The sequence below is a fragment of the Copadichromis virginalis genome, linkage group LG4 (assembly GCF_057382275.1).
Source record: "Copadichromis virginalis isolate Kocher_CV1m ecotype Utaka linkage group LG4, C_Virginalis_male_GT1.1, whole genome shotgun sequence".
In the NCBI taxonomy this organism is placed as follows: Eukaryota; Metazoa; Chordata; class Actinopteri; order Cichliformes; family Cichlidae; genus Copadichromis; species Copadichromis virginalis.
Window position 1 is genome coordinate 25722554 of NC_140621.1, and position 14165 is coordinate 25736718.

A 14165-nucleotide genomic window follows, 5' to 3' on the forward strand; every position below is an offset into this window, starting at 1 on the left:
CTGACCTTAGATAATCACTGGGCTTATGTAGCCGTGTCCCAGTCTTGCCTCTGCTCTCCGAATGCTGCGCTACGAAGTTGAGTGAGCTACTAGTTTATTACTGTCTCTTTATTTCTCATATCCACTGTTGTGAAGAAAGCGCTGTTCGCTCCACAGGTTGGTATATTACAATATCAACTACAAAGAAAACTACATGCCTCTAGGGTTCGACTTGAATGTGGTTAACTCGTCCTGTAGGGATTTACAGCGTCTGCTGCAGGCTATTCATTCTGCAGTGATAGTTTATGTTGACTCACTACAAATTGTATACCAAGTACTTTGCTTTAGCACAGTGTACTTTATTAATTAGCATTGAACTGTTATAGTGTAATTATACTTAAATGTGTTACGGAAAAAATATTGTAATTTTTTATTTTAATAAATTTCTCTTGGGATGCCGTGAGACTTAATATATAACTACAAAGCAATACTATCTTTAAAAAAACAAACAAACCCTAATGTTAAGAATTATTACACTTGGTCTCTAAACGTGTTATTCTATTCTCTTCATAATACCGCTTCTTTAAAATAACTCTTTATAATATGTCCTTATGTGAATATCTGTTGGTTCCATTCTGAATAAAAAGGTGTTGGGCTTTGGTAAGGCAGACAAACATTCCAGCACACATTAAGCAGATTAGCGCCAATGTAATCTTTTAACAAATAACAAAGGCACTCTAGTCTTAATATCACTTCACATGGACACACAAGAAGTGACCTTTTGTTAAAAAATTTTTTAAGTTAATTAGTAAATTGTCAACCAGTGCATTATGTGAGTGATCAGTTTTTGCTGTTTTATATATATATATACATACATACATATTAAAAAGAAGTATTTAACAGTAACATTTCTTCTTTTTATCCAATTCATGGTAAAAAACAAAACAAAACTCCAACTAAGCTAGATGTATATGCCAATAGAGTGATTACTACAAAGACTTTACATTGGCTGAAGAATATTCCTTTAATAATATCTTTAATAATATTTCTCTTTTCTCAACGTTGTTTGACTGACCAGTCAAGACCACCTGAACCTTTAGGTCAAAGATCAACGAGCATGGCAACCCGGAGGGTGCTGGTGACTGGGTGTTCTTCTGGCATTGGCTTGGCTGTGGCTGCACGGCTGGCCAAAGATGAACTGAGGCGGTTTAAAGGTCAGCTGATCAGTCCTTGCTTATAGTACAGGTAGGTGGTAGAAGTAACCATCATTGCTGACAGTCAGTGTGTTCCCTCTTTATCTGAGGCAGTGGTTGCCACCATGAGAGATCTTGGGAAACGGGGACCCTTGGAGAAAGCAGCAGGCGATTCCTTAAACAAAACCCTCGAAATCAAAGAGTTGGATGCCTGCTGTGAAACTTCCATCAAAGAATGTATTAACAGCTTGCCGAACAGACGGGTGGATGTTCTTGGTCTGTTTTTCCTCCATCTTGTAGATAAGCTTTAATTGAATTCAACATTTCTTTTTACAAGTATACAGTTTGAAAGCATAGTGTATTCTGTTGTTACAGTAAACAATGCTGGTGTTGGCATGATTGGGCCGCTGGAGTGCCAGAGTATCGATGCAATGAAGGAGCTGTTTGACACAAATTTCTTTGGCCTGGTGCGTCTGGTGAAAGAGGTGTTGCCTGACATGAAGCAGCGACAGAGTGGCCACATTGTGGTGATGAGCAGTGTCATGGGACTACAGGGTGTGTTTGTTTGTGCTGATAAAAAACTTCAGAACATGCATACAATGTAGAAAAAACTAAAAGCTAACATCTTTCATAATATTTCCAACCAGGACTTCTGTTCAACGATGTCTACTCTGCATCCAAATTTGCTGTGGAAGGATTTTGTGAAAGTCTGGCAGTGCAAGCAATGAAGTTTAACATCAAGTGATTACATGTCCTGAAACATACTACAGCATTAAAAATGCAGCCAGCCCACAACTAAAACTTGAGTTATCAGTAAGCCCACATTGGCAAAATATTAAAAACTTAATGAGTGTAAAGGGACAGTGGTCTTAATGTTATGTTTTTTTTATATCCTTGTTCAAAGGACAACTCTAGTAGAACCTGGCCCTGTGGTGACGGAGTTTGAAAGGAAAATGTACGAAAGTGCTGAGAAGATGGATCTATCAGGGACGGATGAAGAGACTGCCAGGATATTCAGGGAACTTTACCTTCCATACTCTAAAGAAATCTTTACTTCTTTAAGTCAGACACCAGAGGAAGTGGCTGAGGCAAGTGGTTAAAATTGTGTTTTTAAAGGTACGGTAAAATAACATGTTTTTTAGTGAAAATTTATGAATGGGCCTGAAGCTCGGTCCTCTCTGGCACAGAGAGGCTGCCGGGAGAGCCCGCGGGCACGCCACTACAACCCCCTCTGGCCTCTGCTCCGTAGCTGCTGGGTGACCTCTCGTTTGGGGCTCTACTCAGCTCTTCCCAGGAGGGTGGCACGGTTCCCCCCTTTTGGTGGTCCTCCTCGGGTCCTCGTACTCTGGGGCCTCTGGATATCTGGGGCCTGGATCTCCTCCATACCTGCTTCATGCCCTGGGGGACGGGGCTGTGCCTCCCCACACTCCCCAGCAGATCGTTACATGGAGAAACCTTTGGAATACAAGCATGCTGATCCACACAGGTGTGCACACAGGTGTACACACGGGTGTTCACAGACGTGGACTACACCTTTCTTGGCTGCTGCCTCAAAGCACATTGTGCGCTGTCTATCTTGCGTGCTGCACAATATCGTTTAATGTTTAGTATCTACTGTTATCTACTGCTAGCTAGTTTATGGTGATGGTGCTGTATTTATTATGTTGCTCTTTTTTTGTTTGCTTTCTCTTCTGTTTTTTTTTCTCCATACAGGTGATCCAGGTGTTTTGTTTGTTTTTCTTTCTTTCTACCCCCCTTTCTCACCGTCTCTTCTCCCCTCTGGTTTTCTTTCTCTCCCTCTCTTTCTTTCATTCTTTCTCCCTGTCCTATCCCCCAGTTATGTCTGTCCCGTTTGTAAAATAAATACATAATTATAATAAAGGTCAATCAAATGGACCAATATGGCAAGGCCATGATGATCCACTTGGTAAAATAAATCCGCTTGGCATCTTTCTTGGCCTTAAGACAACAATTCTGATGGCTAAAGATCCAAACGGGAAACAAAAAAAAAGAAAACTTATGAATGTTTTAATTTTTTTGCTTTTATTTTTCAGCAAACAGTTAACGTGATCACAGCCAAGGACCCTCCTCTGCGTCACCAGACCAACAAAGTGTACATGCCCATGACTGCCCTCAAGCATGCAGATCCAACTGGCCAACTGCCTCTGCACACATTCTACAAGATGATCTTTAAACATGACCGTGTGTTTAGTGCTACGCTGGGGGTTCTGCGCCTTCTGCAGAGGAGGGCAGGAAAGAAATGATTCTGTGAATATGAGGATTCTATTGTTGCACAGATTAGAAGTATTATTCACGTGAAGATAATTCTCGAGAGCGATAGCTATGACTTTATTATATTATATTTTATTATATTATACTATATTATTTTATTTGTAACACCCAACTGTAAGGTGATATATAGTTTCTTTCTGAGCAAAAGTGTTTATCATTTTATCAGTACAGTAGTAACTGAAAAAGTTGTGTTTATTACTAATTTGTGTAATATTTATGTACTTAACTGTCTACTAAGATTTCTGTCATACTCTTAATTTTAGATAAAACAAGAACTACTACACTGTAATGATGCTAACAAAATCTAAACGCAAAACTATTAAAACGATGTACTTGATTATATAAATTACATGCCTTTGATTTAACCTTTTTGCAGATATAATACAAGAGTTGAGTCGATCTTAAAATAAATGTTGTGAATGCAAATAATAAAAGAGCAATGATTTAACATTTGAAATTAATGTTTGGGTCTCACCTCCACTGCAATAAGTTCCTGTGAATAGTCTTAATTGTATTTTGAGCAATCCTAGAGGTAAACATAAGGTGGAAAATATGTTTGGATAATTCAGTAACAGTGCCATCACATAGTTTGTCTAGCATAGCAACTCGAACAGGAGGTATCCAAAACTTTGATGTAAAAAGAGTGGACATTTGTACATTAACATTAAATTTATGTTAACTGTTAACTAACGTGTAAAAAAAATCAGTCACAGCCTCAGCTTGAAATAATGCTAAATGAAGTACATTTTATTTTTGTCCTTTTAGTACACAACAATCATTTTAGAAACAATATTTCTCAAGCAATGATCTACCCAGAACAAACATATTTACAAACAGAACTTGAGAGATTGAAATGTACAAAACACTTAGTGCGGCCTGGTAGAGAAATTGTAAAACAAGTTATATATAAAAATAAACAAATAAACAGCCAAAAAACTGTTTTCATTTTAAGTAAGATGTGAACTGGACTGTGAACATGTTTCTCAGGTCTGGCAGAACAGTATCTGATTCTATAATGAACAGAATAAACAATAAATGAAAGATATAATAAGTCTATGACACACTAAAGTGGTGGCCAACTTATTTCTGTTCATGTTGTCACAAAATAAACATGCGAAACGTACTTTTGTAAAATTCTACTATTATTATCTGACTTTATGTTGAAATGCCCACAAAATGTTAAGGATGTCACAATGAAATAAAAGACTTGGTCAACTCTCGGTTAGCTAAATGACAATGTCATCTCAGAATTTAGCAAAAAAGTTATAGGGAACAACACTACATGGTAGTGTTTTTTTCCTTGGGTCTATTTTAACATTCATCTTAAGATGCAACCACATAGCCCCTGGACTGATACTACTGTAGATGCAGGGGCACTATCCCACTGCATGCCATAAAACACCTCCCTGAGGAGTGACAGGGCATAAGCAGTTACAACCCAGTAGCCACGCCTTCATGCTGACCACTACATCACCGTAGACAAGGTGAGAGTGCCACCGAGATCTTAACTGCTGCAAATAGTCCATTTAGTCTGCTCAGGGACATCACAAGCTTAACAAATTCTGCTAGTCTGTGTTCTGTTCTGTGCTGGATCCCACTGACTGGTGCAGAATCCAGACTCAATAAGACCAGCAACATGGAGGAATGTTTTGCAGGGAAGACTAAAGAAAATAGCAGCTGATACAAGCAAAGCTTAGCATATCTGAAATGGTGTTTAAAAAAAATATACAGAATATAAAGCAAAGTAAAACATAACGGCAGTGAGCGGCTGATTTTATAGGCAAAACAGTTCTGTTTGAAACATATTTCTTTTAACGTGAATATAAACATGCCTTAAAACTGAAGCTATCAAGGTTGGCAGTACATATACTTCAGTGTCAGTAAGAAGCTACAAATGGAAGCATTAACTAAAACTTTACTCTGTTGACCTCATTTTGAAAGGTGATAAAGAAAATTACCATGGATTAAATGCCACCCATATATTATAAATATCCATTTTAATCATTTTGTACCGGACCCACACTTGCTCTATTGGGCTGGTCGTTTGAAGTGCTTTAGAGACACTTATCTACATTCTTGTTCATAATACTAATATGGAAAACCACAAATCAGCTGAAGATATCACAATTGCAGGGCAATTTTTGAAATGTTTTTGTTTTTCATTTCAATCTGTTTTTAATCTTGGGGTGACACTTTATATGAGAAGCTAGGACAGAGAAAAAGAACTAAAAAGTAGTTTAGATAGATAAAGACAATAAATAAAAATAAATGAATTCCCTTCAGCATTTCACTTTTCCTCTTATCTACTTTTAAATGTTTGTTAGTTTTTAGGAATGTCCCAAGTCTTTGAAATGAAAGACTTGGTTTTCTTCATATACTTTTTTTTATAATAAAAAACAAGTCCATCTGTGACAGAATTACTTCATTAAATTGTCTGCTGTTTTTTCAGACAACACACATATCCCTTTACTTTTTTTCTCTGCAAAATCGACCAGCAGACAATCCTCGTGATAAGCAGTCAATCCAAATCCAATGAAAATCTTGGAAACAGGCTGACACATAAAAACACAGACAGACCCCAAGAGCCAGTCCTCAAATTCTTTCACCCTTGGTCCATTTTCAAGCAGAGGCTATATGATCTTCATGCAAAAACTTGCATCTTGCCATTGGCCTCTGGAATTTGAGTAATTTGGGTCTGGGCAGGGACAGCAACTGCTGGGCTGGGTGTGGAATCCGACCAATCGGAGACGCAGTGAGGAGAAGGACTGGACCAGTGCTCAGGAGACTCTGGAGACGGTGTCAGGTAAGGGTGCTCACTGGGCAAATGAGGGTAATGCTTGGGTGTGGCATCCATTGTGGATGAATAGCTGTGCTGGGAGGGAGGGGTAGGGTAATCCTCCTTTCCTGCCATGCTACCACTAGGCTGGGAGGGGAGCGCCTGAGCTGGCTGAGCTGCTGATGTGGCTGCCTGGGGGACCTGAGCAGGAGGCTGTGGCTGGGAGGACTGCTGAGGCATCTGCTGCTGCTGGAAGAAGGCTGGTGGGGCCTGTGATGTCTGGGGTGTTGGTGGGGCGGAAGCCATGCTTTGCTGGTTGGTAATGTTGTGATTCATGAGCTGTTGCTGTGGTTGCTGCTGTTGCTGCTGCTGTTGCTCAGCAATCAAAGGCAGCTTTACGGGGCTTATAGTGGGTGTGGAGGTAACAGGTGTTGGCTGCAGCATGGGATTACGGTAGATCTGCTGTTGGTGCATCAGCATGCCCTGTTGCTGCATGGCTGGACTCTGGGGGTGCATGCCTGCCTGGCTGCTCTGCACAATATTCACTACCTGTTGACCACATTGGGATGAAGGGGGCATGCGATTGTGCCAATCAAAGGGCACGCTGACAGGACTGACCATGCCCATATTTAGCCCCATCTGGCTTGAATTCAGCACATAGCCATGGTTGATATCTGATGTCATAGAGACGCGTCCCTGCAAGGACATTCCTCCACTTCCTAGATCATTGAGTTGGGCTAGAGACACTGCAAAGGGGCCACCTCCCTCTAACATGCTGCCATGTACCATCGGGGTGTTTGGGACAGACACTGATGGGTGGAAAAGCCCTGGTGACTGCATGGCGACTGGAGACGTGGGGTTGGTGATGTAGCCAGCATTGCTAGCTCCCCCATGAGGTGAGTCCAGTGAGTCAACTGGGGACAGAGTAACTGAGCTCTCCAGTAAGGCACTCTGCATGTCCAGGGTTAGCTTCTTATTGCGGGCCTTCACTGACTCCTTCAGGCTAGCGGCATGCTGGCCTCCCAGGCTAGAACCTTTGGCCCCAGGCCGACGGTTTTTCTTACCCTGTGGGGTGTTCTTCAGATTAGGTAGAAAAGCGCTGGGAGGACACATAAGAGGAGACAAGGTGTGTCCCCCAGTGAGGTGGTGACCTGCTCCGCCATGGCCCTGGGGGCTCCTCACTGTGTTATATTCATCAAGAAGCTGTACAATGTCATGATGCATACGCTCTTGAGCAATGTCTCTTGGCAGCCTGTCCATATGGTCTGTGATTTCTCTGTTTGCAAAGTGAGCCAGCAACACCTTCACAGCATGACAGCTGCCCTCACGGGCTGCAAGAAACAGTGGGGTTTCCTCCTGAAAAAAGAAATAAAATTAACAGAGATTGTTAGATACAAACACGTATAAAGATGCAGTTGTGAAAAAGTGTCTTAAAAACAATATAGAAGAATGACATACCTTAAGATCTTGCATATCTTTGTTTGCACCATTCTTGAGCAAGGCAATAGTGGCATCCACATTGTTGACGGCAGCAGCCCAGTGCAAGGCAGATTTACCTAAGACACAACAAACAATTCAAATTAAGAGAAATGATTTCAGTATAATGAATGCATTGGGAATGCATGCATTAGGACATGTGTGATAAATGGCACATACTTACCCAACTCATCAACTGCATTAACATCTGCATGGCACGTGATGAGCTCCTCTACCATGCCCTCTACTGCCAGCCGTGCAGCCAAGATTAGTGCTGTTGATCCGTCGTACATACGTGAGTCAAGATCCGTGGCTCGGTTTCTGATCAGAATCTAGAAGTGTGTGACAGATTAAATTTTAAATTTTAATTTATAAACAATTGAAATGTGCAAGAAATGTGCTACAGTATTCCAATCACATTCCGATGTAGCATATCAAATAACCAGTATGTGTTGATTACCTGGAAGACACCCTGTGCATCTGCAGCTACAGCAGCATGTAATGGGGTGCGTCCCGTGTTGTCCTGAGCATTGGCATCTGCTCCAGCATCCAGCAGCCTCTTGGCAGCATCAGCACGTGCGTAGCGAGCAGCCAGGTGAAGGGCTGTCTCACCAGTGCGGTCTGTTTGGGCTGCAAGGGATGCACCCTGGTAGATTAGGTCAGAGATGATGTTGGCAGAACACTCTTCATTCTCCTCCTCGTCTGCTACCTCAGACTCTAAGCCACCTCCACAGAATGATGCCAGCATCAGAGGTGTAAAACCATCTGTTAGGAGATGAAAACAGGCGTGCGTGAGTTAATGTCTATTTGGTTGCTGAATTATACTGTAAGAGGAAAGTATAAAAGTTATTTGCAAATGACAGTTTCAATTTGAAAACTTTACTTGATATCACTACCAACCTGGGCCTCGGACATTAACATCCATGCAGTCACTTTCAAATTCTCCTTGGGGTGGAGTGAGGGGCATGGTGGGAGGCACACGGATATCTGCAGCTGCAAGGTGATGCTGTGTCCACTGTCTGCAGTCCACTGTATCTTCAGCGTCTGAAAGCATACTTGGCTCCTCAACCTGAAATTACAGGAAAAGATTAAAAAAAGAGACAGAAAACATTTTAAATGCAAGTGGCTTAAAAACATACACACACAGACACACATACACACTCTTGTGCTTCTGTTTATGTAAACTGCAAAACACTTGCAAAACTGACCTTGAGCCTTTTTGGTTCTGGGCAGTCTGTATCTATCCACTGGTCACTATGATCTCCGAGGAGAGATTCTTCCACAGTTTTTGGCATGTGCCTGTTGGCAGATGAATAACAATGTAAATCCAAGAGGGGTAATATTTAATTAAAAAATGAAAGCACTTCAATTCAATTCAATTCAATTTTTATTATATACTCCCAAAATACAACAATACTTGCCTCAAGGCACTTATCATAACTTACTTCATTCCCAGAGCATCCTGGCCCACAGGTTCTCTGCGGTTTTTGTTGCTGCTGGGCTCCTTCTTGAGGAAGAAGCCTTCAGGGAACCACAGGGTGCTGTGCTCTCTTTTTCTGCGAGCAATTAGCATGCCTATGATAAGGATGACTAAAAGAAAAACAGAAGCTATCCCCACCACCATCAGATAGAAGGGTAATTCAACAATGGTGCCATTGATTTTTTCACCTGTGGGGAGAAGGAAAGACATAATTACACATTTGTAACTTATTAGTTGTAGTTCATTTGTGCATAATAAGTATCCCTACTCACCACGGACTTCTTTGAGGGGGTAGGGGAACTGGAGCCCTTCTACTGCTGACAGAGCTCCAAGGTACTCTGCAGCACTGTCAGCTGTTAAGAAGCAGTCCTCCGTGCATAAGCGGTTGTCTATTTCTACATAGACTATCGAGCTACAGAAACAGCAGAGAAGCAAGAGTTTAGTGTAATGTACAATCTACAGGAAAGGCTTAGGCTTTTATTTTACTGTATGCCTGACTGACCCAATGACTTCCAGTTCCCGCTTCATGCGTGCGCTTTCGCGGGTGTAGGGTTGGATCATAGCTTTTCCATTGCTGTCTAGCCTGAAACGGACTGAAGTGCGTAGGATAGCACTTAATTTCTGCAGAAAAACTGTCCCGGTGCGAAGAAGCTCCTCTGGAGGCATTAGAACAACCAAAACCAAGACGTTCTCAGCAAGTTTTTCTGCAACTTTCGTTGCACAGTCCAGGCCATCCCAACCACACTCTTCTGTGTTGCAGCCCTGGTCACATTTTCCATCAGCATAGTGGTCGATGCAATAGGCTTCATATATTGGACTGGAGATGATATAAACAGAAGGTTAAGCACGTGAAATTTTCTCAGTTCTGTAAATACTGGTGAGTATCCTTTAAACTGAAAATTTAAACTCACTTGCAAACTTTCTCCTTAGTTTTGCAGTCAAAGTTGTCATACAGACAGTCAGCGTTGTTACAGGACTTGTCACACTGGCTATTGTTGAAGACACGCCAGCAGTGTGGGTCTCCACATTTATCCCAGGGCTTCATCGCTAGAGAGCAGTCACCGCCGTCCCAGTGACAAGGCAATGAATTACATTGTTTGTCACAAAAACCATCTGCAGCTTTGGCATCACAGTCTGCCAGAGGGCATGAGGGGACTGGAGGGACAGTGGTTCTGCTGTGCTCACATCGTCTGCCCTTCCATCCACTGAGACACTGACAGTTGAAAAATGGGAAGCTGGTCTCTTCAGTGCATAGTCCTCCATTGCGGCAGGGCATGGCTGAGCACCCATCATTGCTGCGATGCTGACACTGGGGTCCACCATAACCTGGTAGACATGTGCAACGAGCCCCTCTTAGGGTAAGTGAACAGCTACCTCCGTTGTAGCAGGATAGCTCCCGACAGGACATGCTTCTTTCACAGTTAGGCCCTGCATAACCCTAAGAGAGACATAATTTTTGGAGGTTGATATATGAACCTTTAAATCAAGAATGCTGTAATTTAAAAACTAGGAGGCCAAATTACAAGCTTTTCATATTTACACTTACAAGTTGGCATGTGCAGGTGTATCCCTGAGAAGAGCTGCTAGTTATTGAACAGACTCCTCCATTCTGACAAGGCTGAGACTCACACACACTGAACCTACTCTGACACCTCCGACCTAAAAAACAAGGTATAGTTAGTAAAGTTATACATTTGGTCAACAACAACAACAAAAAAGCACGATGAAGGTTCATGGAGAATGGGAATTGTTCATAGGTGTCTAACCTGTGAAGCCGGGCTTGCAGACACATTGGTAGTCATTGGGCAACTGTATGCAATCAAGACTGTTGGAAGGAATGCAGGGCTGAGAGAGACACTCATTTATGTCTCCTTCACATCTTTCTCCTGTGAAACCAGGGGGACAGTTGCAGCGATATCCACCTACTCTGTCCACACAGGTGCCATTGTTTAGGCACTTAGGAGGCGCATTGCGTAGCCTTGGGTGTGGAGCACAGTCATCTTCGTTGATCTCACAGAGAACACCTTTAAAAGGACAGGGTAATTATAAACTCTTCGTATACATGAGATATTTATTTTGTTGTTTTTAAAATAAACTGCAAACACCGGCGAGCATTATTTGAAGTGGGTTTAATAACATATTGCAATATGGAGAAACACGTTCCAGTCAAACACCTAAGCAGATGGGCGTGGTTAGCTCATGTCTTATATGACTTGACCAAACTCACAGACAAAGAAAATTCCTCCACACATCATGTGAGTCTATACCTTCAGCTCAGCTCATCCTTGAAAACCTTCCCCCTAACATGGAAACTACGACTTTACATGCAGCGCCTGGATGCCTTCTACTCTACAATAGGCCCTCTGTGAAGGTGCAATAAACATGAGGCCCACTTGTGATAACATTCTACATGCATACAACTAAGTGAGAAAGTGATATTGCTATTACCAAAGTGATCCATACATAAGAAAAGAAATCTGCCACCAAAGTATTCACTAGTAAGCATAGGGTTTTGTTTTACATGTGCTTACATACCCAGGGTGCCAGGGGGACAGGAGCAGATATAGTGTCCCACCAAATCAATGCAAGTGCCTCCATTCTGGCAGGGATGAGACTGGCACTCGTTGATTTCTATCTCGCAGTCCTTTCCGGTATAACCTGGCATACACTGTAATGACACAACAATTAATGTTTGAAAGCAAAAAAGAAACCCAGACTGTTTTGAAATCTGACAATTAAAAGGAAAAGAACATGTTAAAACAAAGAAACTTACATCACACTGGTATCCTCCCACATATCCCCTGCAGGTGGCGCCATTGCGGCAAGGTTTGTCTTCACAATGATCCACTTGATTTTCGCAATAGCTTCCAGTGTAGTCATTAGGACATTTGCAATAGTGAGTATTCCCGGTATTAACACAGTGACCACCATGGTGGCATAGTTCATCCGTCTGGAGCCCTAATAACATAGATTTGTGAGCAAAGTTTACATCAGTAACTTAGTCACAAACGCAGACAGAGGTTACATCAAATTGTACCCAACATTAAAATACCTCTTTGGCGGGCAGCAGCTTCACAGGAGACTCTAGGGATGTCACAGTAACGGCCAGACCAGCCATCAGTACATTCACAGATGAATGAGGCATCCTTTTGACGGCAGCGTCCTCCATTATGACATGGAGATGCGCGCCTGCACCAATCAACTGGCATCTATGTAAGGAAGAGAGCGACTGAATTTAGAATTTATTTGTTTTATTTGTGTATGACAATTAAAGTCCTAAACGTGAAATTTCAGGGGTGCATTTAAATATTTGTACCTGACAACGGTTGCCAGTATAGCCCTTGGGGCAAGAGCAACGGAATGACTCCAGGGCATCCTGACAAATGCCTCCATTGAGGCAGGGCTGGGAGTCACACTCATTGACTTCATACTGGCAGTGGGACCCGGTGAAGCCAGAGCGACAAGTACAGGAATATCCATTGATTTTATCTGTGCATGTCCCCCCATTGAAGCAAGAGCTGTGGACATGTGTGAAAATGTAAGCTTGTACTTCATTTTACCTAAAAATTAATTTTATATTCACTTTATGTTGTATTGTATAGCTAGATTATTTTTTTGAGTACATGATATAGCTCCAGATACACACCTTTCAGTACAATCAGGGATGTTTGTTTCGCAGTGGATGCCAGTAAACCCAGGCATACAGGTACAGGTGTAGGAGTTAACATAATCTGTGCAAGTGCCTCCATTTTTGCAAGGGGAACTTTGGCATTCATTGATCTCTACAGAACAATGAGACCCTGTAAAGCCTGGCAGACAGCTACAGTGGAAGAAGTTCACACCATCTGTACAGGAACCTCCACTTAGGCAGGGATCTAAAAGCAAAAGAGAAGAAAACAGCTTTGGGCAAATACAGTACCTGCACATGAATTTGGCATTTTATTTATTAGTAACAGTCATTTAATAATTATATGATAACTGTAAGTGTAAACAGCAACTCACTAGGTGAACAGTCATTGATGTCTGTTTCGCAGGTTAGCCCAGTATATCCTGCTCTGCAAGAGCACACAAACCCTCCGAGCGTGTTAGCGCAAGTCCCACGGTTTTTGCAGGGGTTTGAGATACATTCATTCACATCTCTGTTACACAGCTGACCTGTAAAGGAAGCGTTTCACAAGATATAGCTGTAAGCTTCCAATTAGACTATCTATGCTAAGCACTGAGATGACTGAATACAAAATTTGCGAACCTTGCCACCCTGGTGGGCATTTGCATTGATAACCCATGTAATCTGGTGTGTGGATGCAGGCAGCATGATTGGCACAGGGATTAGGAGAGCAAGGAGTAAGGACTTCAGCACAAGTGGGTCCACTGTAAGGAAGCTCACACAGGCAAGTGAAACTTGCCACGCCATCTACACAAGTGCCCTTGTTCAGACAGGGACTGGACTCACATTCATTGATGTTCACCTGGCAGAGGTTACCTGTCAAAGGACAAAGGAGACGAATATATGTATGGATTAGCATATTTTTATGTACCACTAGGGGGAGGTAGACAATTGCCATAGCCTAAGATGAAAATTCATGGAGGACATCAGATATGTTTAGCTATTTCTTCTCTGCTGCATGTGCTATACGTGTGTATTCTGCTCTTTCTACTGAACATTTTAAGGTTGATGGTGTGTTTGGCTACTTTGATGCCCTCTCACCTCTGAAGCCTTGGCGACACTTGCAGGTGAAACCATTGAGTTGATCAATGCATGTGCCAGCATTCTGGCAGGGACTTGGCAGACAGTCGTTCCTGTCCAGGTCACAGTTCTTTCCCACCCATCCCGGCTCACAGTCACAGCGGTAACTGGAAATACCAGAGAACAGTTAATAAGCCAAAAATGTTCAGTTTGTAAGAATGAAATAACATTGACCTGATGTATAAGTTATAGGATTAACCACAGTCTTGGATGGAGCCCATT

The 14165-nt window shown here is 42.2% G+C and overlaps 2 protein-coding genes across 2 annotated transcripts in view; one reads left to right on the top strand and one right to left on the bottom strand.

Moving 5' to 3' along the window:
* Positions 1-4186, top strand: LOC146711605 (retinol dehydrogenase 8). Its single transcript, XM_085454504.1, has 7 exons — positions 1-156; positions 1058-1193; positions 1287-1448; positions 1548-1727; positions 1820-1913; positions 2077-2260; positions 3227-4186. Exons 2-7 carry the CDS (start codon positions 1097-1099, stop codon positions 3434-3436), a joined length of 927 nt encoding a protein of 308 aa, XP_085310630.1. The 5' UTR covers positions 1-156; positions 1058-1096; the 3' UTR covers positions 3437-4186.
* Positions 4185-14165, bottom strand: part of notch3 (notch receptor 3) — a 27613-nt gene continuing 17632 nt past the window's right edge. The window contains exons 14-33 of the mRNA XM_085454503.1: positions 13905-14050; positions 13446-13679; positions 13199-13351; positions 12843-13071; positions 12513-12714; positions 12249-12405; positions 11970-12154; positions 11732-11864; positions 10963-11220; positions 10743-10855; positions 10108-10634; positions 9699-10013; positions 9469-9608; positions 9162-9384; positions 8925-9015; positions 8617-8785; positions 8177-8481; positions 7901-8048; positions 7699-7796; positions 4185-7596 (exon numbers count right to left, since the gene is read on the bottom strand). Of these exons, the coding sequence (XP_085310629.1) occupies positions 6106-7596; positions 7699-7796; positions 7901-8048; positions 8177-8481; positions 8617-8785; positions 8925-9015; positions 9162-9384; positions 9469-9608; positions 9699-10013; positions 10108-10634; positions 10743-10855; positions 10963-11220; positions 11732-11864; positions 11970-12154; positions 12249-12405; positions 12513-12714; positions 12843-13071; positions 13199-13351; positions 13446-13679; positions 13905-14050 (5317 nt within the window). The 3' untranslated portion in view covers positions 4185-6105. The remainder of the gene's footprint in view (positions 7597-7698; positions 7797-7900; positions 8049-8176; positions 8482-8616; positions 8786-8924; positions 9016-9161; positions 9385-9468; positions 9609-9698; positions 10014-10107; positions 10635-10742; positions 10856-10962; positions 11221-11731; positions 11865-11969; positions 12155-12248; positions 12406-12512; positions 12715-12842; positions 13072-13198; positions 13352-13445; positions 13680-13904; positions 14051-14165) is intronic.

Coding starts and splice junctions, on each gene's coding strand:
- LOC146711605 (XM_085454504.1), top strand. CDS start 1,097: ATGGCAACCCGGAGGGTGCTGGTGACTGGGTGTTCTTCTGGCATTGGC. Junction 1,728..1,819: donor CAGTGTCATGGGACTACAGG/GTGTGTTTGTTT, acceptor ATTTCCAACCAG/GACTTCTGTTCAACGATGTC. Junction 2,261..3,226: donor CACCAGAGGAAGTGGCTGAG/GCAAGTGGTTAA, acceptor TTTATTTTTCAG/CAAACAGTTAACGTGATCAC.